General features: G+C 44.9%; 1 protein-coding gene across 6 annotated transcripts in view; it reads right to left on the bottom strand.

The window, feature by feature from the left end:
* The window catches only part of setd5 (SET domain containing 5), a 35809-nt gene that overhangs the window by 15108 nt on the left and 4458 nt on the right, over positions 1 to 16243 (bottom strand). For 4 of the 6 annotated variants that reach the window (XM_056436562.1, XM_056436557.1, XM_056436561.1 and 1 more), the window contains exons 2-8: positions 6092 to 6359; positions 3345 to 3447; positions 2699 to 2961; positions 1675 to 1733; positions 1394 to 1581; positions 1118 to 1156; positions 278 to 568 (exon numbers count right to left, since the gene is read on the bottom strand). In XM_056436562.1, coding sequence (XP_056292537.1) covers positions 278 to 568; positions 1118 to 1156; positions 1394 to 1581; positions 1675 to 1733; positions 2699 to 2961; positions 3345 to 3447; positions 6092 to 6162 — 1014 coding nt within the window. In that variant the 5' untranslated portion in view covers positions 6163 to 6359. The remainder of the gene's footprint in view (positions 1 to 277; positions 569 to 1117; positions 1157 to 1393; positions 1582 to 1674; positions 1734 to 2698; positions 2962 to 3344; positions 3448 to 6091; positions 6360 to 16243) is intronic. The other 2 variants (XM_056436559.1, XM_056436560.1) reach the window with 2 other exon arrangements.

The raw sequence follows: 16243 nt of genomic DNA, 5'->3' as shown, positions 1-16243 counted from the left end.
CCCAAAAACATACATCACCCAAGCCCCCGCAGGGCATACCTGCAAAATCACTAACTAAGATAAAATCTGACCAAGGGAAGTCCATCTTTAGCATGAGTCGAGGAAACAAATCCTGTCTTTATTTTCCATCAGTCAGTGAAATTGTTCATACCATGTGTTGTTATATTGCCTTATTGATTAGATAGTATATTTTGCAATGGTACTGTTCGTTGCACATGCACACATTGCAACATACAAGCTGAATCAATACAGACTCTGGTTCAGGACTTGGGCTGACCTGCATCTGTGAGCCCAGCACAGTGTTGTTACAGGCCAGCTCAGTGCGGTTGATGGTGTCCATGGTGTCCACTGAGGCGTGGATCTGCGTGGTGGAAGGTGACGCCGGTGCGTCGATCTCCGCCTTTGAGACGGGAGCGCTGGCAGCGCGGTGTAGTTGGAGGAGTGTCTGGATGTCGGCGCTGTACTGGTTGGCCAGAGCCTCCTCGTGCTGGTCCGTCCACTGCCGGATCCTGCTCTCCCATCCCTCTGCCGTGTTCTCATCCAGTACGCTGACCTCCGTTGTTGAGTTCTAGACAGAAGACGAGACGGAGCTGGTTGAAGCACAAGTTTTTCTTGTACTTTGGGTTACGACTAAAACATGTTTTTAATGCTTCAATGTTATTAAAAAACGCTATTTTTCCTCATACTGTCCGTCATAATGTACCTGTATTGACTCTGTCTGAAACATTCTATTTTAGCGCCTGTCTCTTTAAGACCCCCTCCTGGAAAAGCCCAGTCTGCTCTGATTGGTCAGTGTTTCTGGATCTTCCGCATCTGTGCTCTTAGCGTCTCTGCACCATCATTGTGGGCAGGAAATGACTGGAGCGGCACTCTAGCCGCACTTTCTACATACATATAGTATCGCGGTGACATCACAAGCTCACAGAAGTCATGATGGCTTGTTTAAAGGAACAGTGCCTGAGCCGTGTGTGCTTCTCTCCATGGAATCAGCCTTTTGATTCTTTCACGGTATTTATATAGCAGCTAGACCTGGTTTATAATTAAAAAAAGATGCGGACATCTGACTTTCTACAAGATGGGACCTTTAACATGAACGTCAGGTAACTCCAATCCTCACCTTCATCCTCATGGACTTCCTAGAACCCTCTCTGAAAGCCTGAGGGAAGGAAAATGAACCCATATCAACACATGGACATGTTTAGCAGCAACTCTTCTGCAATCAATAACACCATTGAGCTAATCTCAATGGAGCAAGCAAATATAATAAGAACTCTATATTGGGCTTTGATCTGATCATTTCCTTTAGTCTGTCAATAGATTTTTTTGGCCAGAGGCATCCAGTCTGCTTCCAACAGACTATATATACAAAAAAAGGGCAGTTAAGTTAGTGTACCTTGACTTTCTTGCCCTTCTGCGTTCCACGGGCCTTCTCTGTGCTCTTCTTTCTCTTTTTGGACTTGCTCCTTTTGACCCGGTTGACTGTGAGTTTGATGCTGGTGGGTGTGTGCTGGGTGGCGGTGTAGGAGATGGTGGAGGGCGACACCTCTTCGTCACCACTCTCGGTGGCACTGCTCTCGCCAGCTACAAAGCATCAACAAAACAGAGTCGTCAGATACAACTTTACAGACAGGATGGAGAATACATTTCACCGAGAGAAGACAAAAGACGTCGTACCGGAGACATTTTCGGGTTTCCTGTGTTGGCCTTCTTGTCCATTCCTCCTGTCCAGTCCCCTGCAAACAAAAAAGGCAATAGAACACATCATCACATAAATGGGCCATAATTAATATCATAGCCATAAAGCACATGACGAGGTTGAATACAATTATCCAACAAACAACTTTGCTTCTCAGACAGAGCGCTTTCATAATAATCGTGGTCTGGTGCAGTTCGCTTGAGCAGTTGTGAACAATTATTCTGCTCTGGGGTCTCTAAACTTAGAGCAGTTTGATTGCAGTGAGAACACAACAGGTTAACGAGAGTGGGAGAGGACTGACTTGGACTTGTGTTTGCTGGACATCTGGGCCGAAGACAACATACAGAATGTGATAAATAAATTCTTCACAAATAGTGATGTTTATTAAGGCATTAAAGATAAAAATGGAGGGATTCTAGCTACAGCAGATCCACGACAAGCCAAGGGAAACAACTTTTGACAGCAATATTTCAAAGTCTGAGATTTCCTGTATAGAAGAGGCAGCTCTCAAAACTAAAACTATTTTCCTTCATAAACACCCCTCTGCCAATTAATTGATTGTATCTTAAATCCTCCCACTGTTAAATCCAACTAGACTAAATAGAAAACCAACCTAAAGTATCAATTTAATTATGATTCCGAGATTTCCGACAGACAAGAAAGCTGTTTAAGTTTGAGTGACCAAACCTAAATTTGAGGTTTATAAACAGAGTTTTAATTGGATCACACAGCTAACAAATAGAGGGGAGTCACATGGATGTTATGACATTCTGTACTGTGGCTACACTACCAGAATACTTTGAGTTTGACAAAAAAATATATAGTATTGTCCGATACCAGAATTGTTTGAAAAAAAAAGAAGAAGGATATACACACAAAATGTATGGAATATTAACTGAAAATGTGTACTATGTTTTCAAAATGTCCCAGGTGCTGTGTCCTTTCTCAGGAATTTGCGAGACGTTACACGCTCCAGGATCCAGACTTGGCGCGGTCTCTCACCTGCAGTTGTCACACTTGATGAGCAGGCCGTCCGGTGTCAGGCTGCAGTGACACCAGCTGGCCACGGCCCCGTCCTCCTCTGAGGAGCTGTCGCTGTCGGCCGAGTTGTCCTCGGTGCCGTCGTGGTAGCGGGAGCTGCGTACCACTCCGTTGAGGTCCATGCAGGGAATGATGGTTTGGGAGAGCGGGGAGGCGGGTGGGGTAGGGGGAGGGGGCGCGCCATAGTTGTGATCCTGACAACACACAACGGAAGACTGTTGCATCTTCAAACAACGTGGGTGTTCAGGCAAAAAAAAAAAAAGGGAAACGGAAAATGGAGACGAATGAAAATGAGGGCAAAAAAACCAGGTATGTGAAACAGTACAGCTGTTAACAACGGATTGTGATTACAGAGGACTAATAAGTAGGACAGACATCCATGTCTTCAATCAGACGAGAAGCACTGCCAACCATTAACTTTACTCCGCTCAAAAGAACACAGAACTTGAAGCAATTAGAAAACTCAAAAATACTGGAGATTAAAATCAGTTATTATTTTAGCTTTTTAAATATTTATACTCGTCTACCTTTGAGTAATACACATTTTGTAGAATAAAGACATGCTATGATCAGAATTGATGATTGGAGAAGAACTCTATGAACTCACAGCATATGGTAGGCCCCGATACCCATGACTCTGTGCGCTGCCACAGCTGTGGTTGTTATAGTTTTTTTCATTCACGGCAGGGCTTGCTTCAACTGACTCTGGGCTGGGGAAAATATATACAATTTATATTATTATTCAGAGGAATGTCCCAAACAAAATAACATATGCATAAAACATTTCATACTTGTCAATGTGCATTTTCCTGGGCTGTTTAGTAAACAATAGTTTCAATAAAATACATCAGTCGGTCAGTAGATGGCGCCACAACCCTGAGGTGGCTTTCCAGCCTGAGAGCAGATTTTTAGGCCATTATGTTATGCAACTACTATTGCCCTTTATCCGAGGTATCATGGCCAGACGGTGCAGAACCTTGCCCTACCCGCCTCCCCTTTTGTCCTCAAAATCTGGATCACTTAAAATTGTCAAAATAATTAAAATGTCTCAAAACCTTGGTGTTGTGTATTTAAGTGGAGCCTGTGAATCTCAGACTCAGAAGTGGCAACTGTTCTTCTTAGGCCGTCTGTGGACAACTCCTCAACACGGAGCCCTATGTGCCACGCATCCATCGGGGCGACCCAACATGAGAATTGTTATGAATCACTTTTACATACACCTTTTAAATAGTATTATGAAATATTAGAAAAAAGGCCCACATCATCATGAATATGTAGCCTTTTAAAGAGGCCCCATTTTCTGGGTGGCCTGCAGCATCACACTAATTGAGTCACAGTCAGTTAGTTCCACCTTAAATCCATTAGGGAGCGGTGGAAAGACTACTTGTGTGTCTGGGGAATATCCTACAATATTTTTTGGAGAAATTGTTTTCTTTGTCAAAGTCGTAACACTCCAGTCAGAACCAGAGCGTAACTTCACCTTACTGTCCTCAATCCGCCTGTGCTGAACTTTCCTTGGTCTGTCTGCCGTCACTCGTCTGCCCCGTCGTCCCTCATCGACTTGCATGCACGCACTTTATCGTTGTTCTGCTGTGTAAGATGCTTCTGCTCTGCATATGTTTTTGTGTCTAACAATGCAGCATCATTTTGTTTTTAGTCCATTATTCTATCAACATAATTATGCCTCATTTATTTTATTTTATGTGTTGCTTTAAGAGCCTCCGTGTTGTCTTAAGGGCACTTGACAATGTAGCAATAGGGTGTCCTGAATGAGGTTTCTACTATTTTTAATCTTATATTCCGCTTTTTTTTTTAGGATGACATCAGATGATGTTTTATTAAGATGCACAGCTCCGACAAAATGCACCATAAAAAAGCAGTTAATGCGCAAGTATATAAACATAAAGATGGGTGGGGAAATCTTTATTATGATATCCAACTAGTTGTTCTGTCACTACATTTGGCATGAGGAACAGCTGCGCAGGCTCGTTACACACTGCACCCAGTGCACCTATTCAATATCACACAACAGGAAGTGATGGCTTCAAAGTAATCTTAAATTACAACAGCCTTACTAATTCTCTGGTGATATGAAGATTAAAGTGAGTCTGTTGAACTCGCCAATTACTGAGATGTGTGAATTTGAAAAACCTTTGTTTGGGTAAACAAAACTCAAATCGCCGTACTTGTGTTTATTGTCCAGCCCTGGACAGGAGTCAGTGTTACATTGCTTAGTTTTAGACGCTTCTGAGCTCATGAGCAACCGGCCTGACTGAAGCATCACATACTGTATTTCCTTTATTTAGGTCTGGTAAAGTTTATTCTTTGGCACTTTCAATCTCTTTGGGTCTCTCCGGTAGACTTTGTGGAGAGGATAGAAAACAGCTGACAGGATATTGAAGGAAGCATATTTATCACAACCCACGGTGCTAGAATAGTAGAGAAGCGTATATAAATACGGCGAGCACTCAGCGACGTCGCATTGGACGTAATGTTTTGCTTTTGGTAAAAGAAAGTACTTTGTCCCTGAAGAGAATCCCTGGGTCCTCCTTAAAAAAAACACTGGAGGTTACTGACTCCAAACCTCTAATGGAATGGGGAAAGGAAAGCCCCTACTACTTATTGCCATAGTTCTGGACATTGATTCCTTGTGGCTGTTTTATTATGTCTTTTATTTAATTTACAATAAAGAACACACATACAGAAAAACACAAACAAAACGGCCAGCAAATTAAGTTCTAGAACTCCCAAGAACAGTCGACAGCAATATTATTACTTTTGATGATGACATTTTGTTTCCACCAAACCGACTGCTGAGAGCCAACAAAAACACAAAAGAGTTCATGAGGGCAAGTAACATCAGTGGTCAGACAATCACAGAGGTGATTAACAAACTCCCAGATTAAACGTAACCTTTAGCACTGAATTACACATGAAGACCAGAGTGAATACACCGTTGTTGTTCATGCTAAAGCTCCACTAAATTTACAAATGGGTGTGTGCACACTTACAAAAGTCAGTCAAAGCTCAGGTGCTGTTCAGCATGGAGGAACATTTCTGTTTCAACATTGGCCTTTGTATGCATGTCATTTCCTGCTATGAATAGCACCTGCATTGCAGAAGATATTCAGGTGGCGTAGATGATCAGGTTAAACGGGAAGTTTGTTTACAGCCTGAGGCACTTGTTCCATTTGAGCAATGTCAGCGCAACCAGCAGCAAGTTAAGTTGGGGGGGGGGGGTAAGAGGTTAGAAAACTGATGGGCAAAACCCCCCAAAATAAGACCCAGGTGGTAAACAAACGGAATTGTGAATGAGATGAGGGCAAAGCCACGTGGCCTGTAGCCAGTACTTACTCTGATCCAGCAGCCATATCTGAGTAAGACGTTTCAGGTGTGGTGACTCCCAGCGGGATTACTATGCTCATGACGTCCGGCACAACGACGCGTGGGAGATGGGGAAGAGGGGGGGGGAGGGGAGGAGGTGAAGGGGAGGGACAGGATGGGGGAGGGGGGGAGGAGGAGAGGCAAGGAGGGGAATTACAGGGTCCCAACTACAGCGACGGACCACTCCAGAGGTGGGGCGCCGCCGAGCCGTAGCCCACGGCTCACGGTCATGTGGGGCCTGAGAGAGAGAGAGAGAGCAACACCATCAGTTACTCACTGACACACAGCGTGGACCTGATACGGACCATCTAACAGCTACATGACTCAGTGTGTCATGTGATATGATGGATTAAACAAAGAAAGAAACTGCACTTCACTGGCCTTTTATTTGTTAACCGTGCGATCGATACATCTACGATTGATGTCTGACAGATGGGTGAGAAATGTCACCTTTCTTTTTACATTTCACACTTTACATGTAGTGAATAGTTGATTACATTTGAAGAAATATTAGATGAGCTTGAAAAAAAGACAAACTTAAAAAAACAAAAACAACCATAACACCATGCCAGAGCGTGAGCAACCTGAACATCTGAATCTGTGAGTAAGGCTGTTTGATCTCCACTAGCAATATCTTCCACACATGGATAAATTAGCCATACAGCAATTTGTTGTTGTTTTTAAGTCTGTGGGCTTTTATTGAGTTTTCCACACAAACTACCTGTAGAGGGGTGAAATGAAGCCATATGCTCCAATGAGGGGTCAGCATTTAGTAGTCGTGTGTTTATTGGTTTCCAGTGGAAGTAGCAGCAAGTCGCATCATGAGAGTGGTCGGCACACGCCCAGTCAGCGGTCGCAGCAACTTGTTCTCAGCCAGAACAAAACCCGTTGTCGAGGGTCACAGCGAGCTCGTGGGGCGCTGGATCTAACCAGTGCAATGGCAGCAACAGAAAGTGTGCTGATCCGGCAGGGAGTCGGGGCGGTCCCCCAGGATGAGACCCCCGGTGCCGGGGTGTGCGCTGGTTGAATTGGAGACAACTGCTAACCTGGGCTACGTCTCCCACAGCTGCCACGTGCTCTGTTCCGGGAGGATGAGAGGAGGGTGCTGGTCTTTAACTGGTTTCTCCTACTTTGGTTTTAATCCATAAACAAACTATCAAAATACACACGAACCATGGATATATTATTGACAATTTCTCGGGGCAGCTCTACGCCCTCGTCTTCTCATGTGTGACTGAGGACAGACCGCACGTGACAGTGACTCACTGCCACCTCTCCAGCTACAGAGGTTTGGGCTGGACCTTGCTGGTTGGCAGCACATCTCTCTGCAGCACCAAACTGCTACTTCTTCACACGCTTTGGATGCAAGTTGAGTTTCTGGAATGTTCTGGGCAGATTAGTACAAATTTAAAATAAATGTTTATATGGCAAGAAATAATGAAATACACATTGTAGGAAAACTGCATTCCATTTGACGTTTAGATCGTTTTGCCATTCCAGGAACGGCACAGGTGTAATTACTTGAATACCAGGGGCATGGAAACTAACCTACATGGAATGCAATTGTTCCTCTCCTGTGCTTTTCCTGCTGTGAAATGTCAAAATGTCGGCCATGAACAAATGTGATTGGTGTTAATTCCACATGCTGCATAACTTTAAAGCAAACAGACCCGTTAGATAGCCACCAGTCACAGACAATTCAGGTCCTGACTGGAAAATGACTTGACAAAAAATGAAGGCCTGATCAAAAATGGAAGCACCGCCCCACATATAAACAGGACTCCTTCACTAGAGGTCACAACAGCTGTTTAACAGTGACAAGGGGAAACCATCCGCACACACCGAATGAAGAGCCACATTTGCTGACTCATGTTGACAGTGAAGTATTTGATGTGAGAAGCAGCATAGCGCGATCACACACTCGCTTCTGAAACGATAACTGCATCAGGAGATGATCTGATAGGCCTGTCTTTCATCCACATGAAGGCTTCCGGAACGTGGGGCTGGAGGGGCGCTATTCACAGAGCAGAACAACAACCACGGGCTTCACAGCTCTGCTGACGTTCAGCCTCCCGTAAGGATGCACTAACGCAAGGAACCAGCAGGAGGAGCCCTCCTCCCAGACGCCTGGAGGGGTGAGTCATCCGACTCGAGGCCCAGCCCTCTCGTCATGTGACCACATTCTGCTGAAATACTGACCCACACTCTCGAAGCTCTCTCGATCTTCCTCCCTATCCTCCCCGCCTCCTTGCTCCCCCAGTCAGACTGCAGAGCCGGCTGGCTGCAGGAATAGGAAAGGGCCCCGTTGGGCTCCCAGAGTTCACACGCCCGGGGGCACAACTGGCTTCGAGCGCGCTCACCGAAAGACACGGGAACGATCTGATTTTCACCACTTTACAAGTTAAAACACAACTCCAACATTAGAATATCGTCTGGTTTACTAGCAGAGAGCCACAGCAACAGGACACGTGACATGTCTGTATCGGTCCCCTGGCTACAGCGACTGCTCTCAAGCACCAGGGCAACCACAGCTAGGCTGGGGGCCTTCCAATAATGTCAAGGTCAGTTCAGCTGAGCTCACTGTCAAACAGAGAATGTCAACCCCATCCAGCTCGACACGCACACACACACACACACACACACACGCTTCTACAGAGACATACAGAATACACATACTAGCAGGCAGGATATAATGAGGACTTTGGTTGTTCCCGGACCGTGCCTCTTGAAGCATGACTCATTGGTTGGGTTGAGAAGAGGACGGACTACGAATGGTAAACGGGAGTTTGTAATATACTGAGACATGATGGCATGTACGTGGGTCGCATGGTGCCCCGATCCAGAACCTTATCAAAGCCTGCTGACCCTTTCTTATCCCTGTGATTGCTGCCTCACAGAAATAGCCACCTCACTCCGAGCTAACTCACAAAAGGAGTCAGTCTCTGGGCCTCTTCCAAAAGAACCAGACGGTGAACTAGGGAGGTAAATTCCATACGAAGAAGGAAAGCCTTTCTTTACCTCCCTCCTCCTCCTCCTCCAGCACCTCCCTCCCTTCCTTGTTCGTTCCTCTGGCCATGAATACCGGGCTCAAATTACCAGCAGGCTCAACAAAGTCTTTTCACTTCCACTAGAACAGAGGCCATTTTGGAGACAAGTCCAAGGGGGAGGGACATACTCACAAAATGAACAGCAAGAGGAGACCCTTTCTCTTTCATCATCTCACAGAACTCTCTCTCCCTTCTCCTGGTTTTTCGCAACACACCAGTGTTCCCACATTATTAAAAACACTGGCTGGCGGGCGCACACACACGCGCCCCCAAAATAAACTATTTGATTATCATTTGATATATAAATGTACTGCTGGGGTACTATAGGGAGGCCAAAAACAAATCCAACCGTTACAGTCGGCGCACAGCAGTACAAAAGGTAGAAATATAAAAGAAGTCACGCCGAGACCGAGCAGACCTCAGCACAGCACGTTTGGTAAACACACTGAAAAAGAGACCAGTCATGCAGATACAGTAGCTAAGTAGCTATAGAAACTGTAGCCCACTCCATGGACTCAATATTATACTGATTTACATAATATTGAGGCGATACTGAATCGAAAATATTCTCCCCCTTCTGTTTGCAAATTTGCTATTTAAGTGTCAGAATAATGAGAGTAAAAATCATCCACTATATAACACAATCCCGCACTTGTCAATCGCGTGTAAACTGCTTTTGGTATGAATTCCACAGAGATAAAAACATGAAGCTTACAGTTTCGCGACACGATGACAATGTGATCATTTTTAATAAGTGTACAACATTTTAAGTCTGACTACGCTCTTCGGAGTGACGTTTGTAGATGTACTTATCAACATAGTTTTTATCCACAGTTTTCAAGAATAATATTCAAACTAATGCACTTTTCAAATGGCATGATCTGAAATGTCCTCTCCTTTCTCCTTTGGTCCATCTCTAGGTGATATTACCTCACTCAGATTAGTAAATGTAAGAGGAAGGTAACAGTCGTTAAACCTTTAGGTATCATACATTGTCGTTTTTTTACATAAAAAAAGAAAAGCTATATTTTGAAATTTAGATCATTAATATAGCAGCAAACAACTGAATATAAGTAGTAATGTCTCCCTGAGCAGAGAACGAAGTTGCCCTCCCTCGGTGTGAGTCGTTGGTTACTTTGAGCTTCGTTTACGTGCATGCGAGTCCCAGTGAGCGGTCCCACTGCTTAGCTACCGCTCTGCTCTGCCCTCATACGACGGTCACAGCTGATAATGCCGCCCCGACCAATGGCATCGTCATGGAAGCGTAACAAGCACCATCCGGTTCCCCCTCAGGTTAACGCTGCTGTTCTTTGCACTGTTGGTGCTCTTAGCACCGTTTTGCTGCTAACCGCCTGCTCGGCTGTCGCCATGTTGAGAGACATGTAAACAGTCAGGTGTAACTTGCAAGCACCCGAACTGGACAACTCCAGGATGTCGCTCTTCACGACAATACCACGCGATCTTGATTACTTTACAACATACCAAACAGGCCCTGTGGAGAATCTGCACATAAAATCTCAATGTGTGACGAGGAAAACCTGCTGCAGTCTGAAATAGAACTGAACTTTAGCTTAAAGAGAGAACCCAAACATGAAGCCGAAGCTAAACACCGTAATGTAACTGAACCCTCATATTAACTCAGTTTAGCTGAACCTCGACTCACTCTCATGAAGTTGGCAGAACAAATGAAAAGCACGAGTGCACTTATGTCACAATGAGGGGCGGTTCAAAGTCAGGTAAAGGGATTGACGAAAGCAGCTCGTCACTCAGTAAAGGTTAAATACAGTACCCGATGTTCACTTTCAAGGAACACTTTAACGTTGTGGAGAAATAGCCTTTCCCAATAACTTGCAAAGCGTTCGATAAGATCAATACCAGCCAGCCACCGGTTAGCTTAGGTTTGGCCGATAGAGGTATGTACCACGCGACGGTACAAACCTGTCCCCTGAAAGCAAATTTGGCAACACTGCTTTCCCTGCAGCATTATTTTGTAATTATAAATCTAACGAATCCATCCGTCGAGCGAGGTAATGTGATTGTTGCAGACGTGGAGGAGGCATCCCAACCAACTGAGCCGAATCCTGCAGTCAACGTACTTTGTTAATCCTGGTACAGTCCAAAACAATTCTATAATTCACTGACTGAAGTCAGGTCGGTATTAATTTAAAACTGAGATACTGGAAATAATTTGATCTTTCCTGTGTGGAGCCTTTTGTTTTTAATCGAATGATCCAACTAAAATAAAGATCTAATTATCATAATATACACTATGGCTATTTTCAAACCGTTTAATTGAATTTACTGTATCGTGTTGCATACTGTGATATGAAATTACATAAACCGCGATAGAAGAGTGCGCCACATATCACGGCTGAGTCTCGACCACATTCCTGTCATTGCCCCTCTCTCCTCTCTCTCTCATTTCTTTCTGGTCTCTCATCAAGCTGTCGATCCAATAAACAGCTAGCTTAAGTCTTGCCATCCTTTGAAAACTGCACTATTCCATTTTTTTTGCAATTAAAGAAAAGACACAACACAATCTGAACCATCCAGCCAACACTCACCATTAGTTTATAGAGTCCTTGATAGCATGTTCAGTGTGTTCAAATGGAAACAGAGTTTAATCCACGGGGAACAAGCCACTGGCCAGGATCTTTGCCAAGATTTGAGGACCGTTCGAAGTTCTAAAAAAAGATGCTCGATTAAAATGTTCTGCTGACAAGTTTCATAGTGGCAATATTGGTAGGATTACTGCACCGGCAAATCACAGTTACCATAGCAAAGTAGCCGAGTTGTGTTTATGATCAAATCCTGCCGGTCGTAGTGTAGCATGGTCCAAATACTGTTTCACAAGCTTTTACATACTGAGGAGAATGATAAGATCCAAGGGAAAGAATGGAAACATCCACTGCAAGGTTTTCTGTGAGAACAGAACCCCATTTCACTGGACACAAAAACAATCACATGTTTGTGACGGGTGACTGCCCAGACGCTCCAGAGATCAAAGACCACATCTATATTTGAAATGCAGGCTTGCCACGCCACCTTGAATATGAATATATGCTTTGGGCACCAGCTCACATTCAAAACATATCACACTTAACAACATTACAGTTGTAGCACAGTATCAACGGTTTTCTTTACAGAGTTTAAGTAACGTTATTTGACACAAAGAAAAAAAACTACAAAAAGGACAGATAAGAGAGATATTATGCTTAATAAAAAGGTGTGTATCTGATCGGTTGGCCAGGTCAAACAATACGTTCAACATTGGAGATGTTCTATCCACAATGAGAGTGCAAGAAGGGGTTACACAAAGCCTACACAAACACACATTTGGGTTTGAAGAGCGTGTCCGTCCTCGCTCGGTGTCCACCTGTGCCTCATAAAACCTCCACAACACATCCAGTCCAGTGAGATTACACCAGCCCCCTCAGTCTGCCCCCGCACACATGCTAGCTGTAGGAAGGATATGACTATATCTGCCGTTGCTCAGTGCTGCGCAGGCCGAGCTGCACTCTGAGCTACAGCAGAAGGAAATTGAAGATGAAAAAAAAAACATGCAAATCAATGGAGCCTGCCTCAGAAGACAAACGGGATTATGTGGCCAGGGAAAAAGCAAGGCTCATTATAGATCTGATGTTACACTCACCCGATCACATTGGCAACATCACAAAAAAAGGTGAAACACACACATGCATGTCACCAATGGAAAACGTACAGCTGGAAAACAACATTATAGTGTGCGACTGTGAAACGGTGGCCTGTAGCACAGGTATTTATCTGAACTCTCAATTCTTTTACCATTTGTAGAAGACCGAGCCGATAAAACAATAATGAGGTACTCTGATAGACACTACGTCAACAGCAAAGGGACAATTATGTTATGGATTGTTCGATGGTTTCACTTGAATGCAAACAGCCGAGAAAGCACGCGTATCCCTCGATGATGTGACAAGAGGCGAGCAAGCAGCCAATCATGTAACAGCTGGTCCACTGCACCATCGACATGTGGCACTGCAACAGAAACAGTGTGAAGTGATCAAATGAGTGCAGACAGTGAGGGAATTGTTGCAACCAAAAAAAATCTGGGCTTTTTTTCCCCACGTCTGACCAATAGCTGGAGAAAACGTTCTAACCAGGAGCCGGATGACAACAACATTTATTTATAACACCATAGCTGCTTCCTCCCTTTGGAATACGCAACAGTCACACACTTCATCTGCAGCATCTCAAGAAACCATTGTCATTGGTTATCAATGACACGTTCTATCGGACAAATGAAGCGCAGGACTGGATTAAGAGCGGCAGACGATCAACGCCCCCGACATCTTCAGACCACAGCCGGACCAAGAGCCACGGGAGCCGTCACTGCACTACCGTTTAGTTGGTTTGTTTTGCTTTTGGAGCATATACAACTGCATGTTCCTGTGCAAACCTGTGTGTTACAATAACAATACATGAACCTTGAATCCATGTTAATGTTCTACATTGCAATGTAATTCACAATAAACTCCACTGTCATGTTGTGCAACAAAAAGAGAAAAAAAAATAGCAAGCACCAAAACCCAATGTGCTATTACAGCGGCTCTTCAACTGCTCCGGTATACCAGTTGTCTCTCTGTAACTCTCTTTCTGAACCAGGCTTACTAAAACCATTATGCAATGGAACAAACCACGTCTACTGCAACGTAATCAGAGGACTGGACCATGATTGCATCAGCCAACTGTCCATGCAACTGCACACAACTCAGTCTGGGCCGTTGGAGGTGCCAGTTTGCCGAGACAAAGCTTAGTCTGGGCAGGCTGGAGGTGTGGGGGTAGAATCATGACATATGAGGGAATGATGCAAACATCTGGCAGCACGTAAGAAATGTAGCCTATACTTTAAGGCTGAGATATTATCGGGAACGACTCTGGAGGCGATGGTGCTGTTGCCATACACAGTCCTGGGAACGTAGTGAGGCCTGCCATTAATTAACAAAGCAACGTCCAGCTGCCTCAATGGACCGGGACCAGGCCGGGGATGAGCGACACACAATAGAGAACAAAGGCCAAGTAGGTGCTAGGAGAGGTGGTGAGGGTGTGGAGGGGTGGCCAGTCGACAGCAGGGCCAGCATGACACAAAATCAATCATCTGTTTCAGGGCAAACAAGCCAACCACTGTCGGTCTGAAACCCGGTAACCTAGAGGAGGGGGAAAATATGAAAGAAGGTCGGACTATATGCGGCAGCTTGTTCGACGACGTCTTTCTGATCCTCTTCCCTCCGAAGTGAAACGGAACAAAGGCTGCATCCATGGATTGAACCAACCCTTATCTTATTTAGATAGCGTGACAGTTAAAACCATGTAAAAGTCCAAATCTTTTGTGGACCTGAGATTAACAGAGCTGTTCCAACTGGAGTATCTAGAATGCCTCCTTTGGAGCAGCAGGATCGGGTATCGTCTGCGCACCGATCCAAACGGCGTGAAGACAAATCACTCGCGAGCCGATCTCGGCATCTAACGCAATGACTGCCCATGTGCTAATGAGTCGGACACAGCTGTGGTTAAACACGTGTGTGCCTTCTTTTTTCCCATGATAACGCTACATTGTGAACAGCAAATATGTGTTGAAATCGGCAGGGGCGCTCGTGAATGTCTTCATGCAGCGCAGTGTAAAGTTACCCTGCGATGCGTTAAAGCCCTATTCTGTAGTTTGGAACGGTATATAATGACACTAGCATGATGTGTTTAAGCATAACCTTGCCAAATGTAGTTTTACACACATCGGCTGGGAAGGAAAAAAATGGTATCAGAATATCTCTTATATTTTAATAGCTTTTGAGGGTACACCATGTATACTCCCAAATGTGGAGAGGGATGTTTTCTAAGAAGTGTTCTTGCAGAGGGCAGAAAGGCCAAATCAGCCATCTTGAAGTTAGATGAGCTCATGCTTTGGCATAACATAAAGCAGAGACACCCTCTGTCTGTCTCTCTCTCTCACGTGATCTCACTGCATGACAAACACATTTACATGACATTTCCTCATTTGGCCGACGGTCTTATCCAGAGCGACACAAGGGCTTGCCCTGGCTGCGTCTTAAGAAAACATTTTGCAGCACGATTCAAGATTGAGGCGTCTGTCCCACGGAGTGAAATCACTTCAGCCATTTGAACTGCGAAAAAGGCCTTTAATTGTCCCACTCACTGTTTCACTATTGATATGTATCCTGCAAACCTACGTCCTCAACGTCTTGAGGAAAAGTGTGTTTTTGTATCAAAAACTCCCGCCTCCCTCTGCGGAATGGGAACTATTTGCTCAAGGTGACAGAACAAGGCCCTTGTAAACTGGAAGAACCCTGGCACCAGCCGGTCGTTTCCTATTTGGTTTTTAGCATTGCTGCTGTGCATTACAAAACAGGGCAGTTGTGAGCGGGTTGCTGTGGAGGTTGTTGGTTGTTTTCCTTCTGCCCTGCTTGCCTCTCTCTCTCTTTCTCTCGCTCTCTGGGCTGGCAACACCCTCTGAGCAAACACACTTGGAAATGTGCTTGTAGATTTTGCAGCCTGGGTTTCACCTCACACAAAGTATTTTAATCATGTAATCATTATTTGGTCTCCTTGGTTAGGCTGCAATAGCAGAAAGAGACCAGCGGGACCAGGGGAAAAGGCTGGGAAAGGAAAGAGAGGAGGGTTAATGTGGCGAAGCCTAAAATGTCTGCCTGCAGTTCTAAAGGTGGACGGACAACTCGGAATACTGGTGAGATATTCCCCCCACCCCTACACACGATCGGCCTAGTATCACAAGAAAGGCAGAGTGACAGTGAGAGAAAGAAAAGGAAATGAAGGACAAACCATAAGGGTGCAATAAAACGAGAGAGAAAGAGAGAGAGAAACAAGAGAGAGAGATGATTACGTAGATTGCCTGCCTTGCCCCCCTTTCGGCCTTGTTTTTTCTCTTTTTTTCTCGAGACTCCTCCTCTTCCATTATTCTCCCAAGAAGCATTGCTTCTCGGCACCAAACAGAATTAACCAGCACAGCCCTCTGCAACCCGCTCCCCCAACGCAGGAGGGAATGGTGCGCCCCATTGGAGCA

This window comes from Pseudoliparis swirei, chromosome 18 (genome assembly GCF_029220125.1).
Source record: "Pseudoliparis swirei isolate HS2019 ecotype Mariana Trench chromosome 18, NWPU_hadal_v1, whole genome shotgun sequence".
Taxonomy (NCBI): domain Eukaryota; kingdom Metazoa; phylum Chordata; class Actinopteri; order Perciformes; family Liparidae; genus Pseudoliparis; species Pseudoliparis swirei.
The sequence above is the reverse complement of the archived record's forward strand: the minus strand, read 5'-3'. Positions and strand labels throughout refer to the sequence as shown.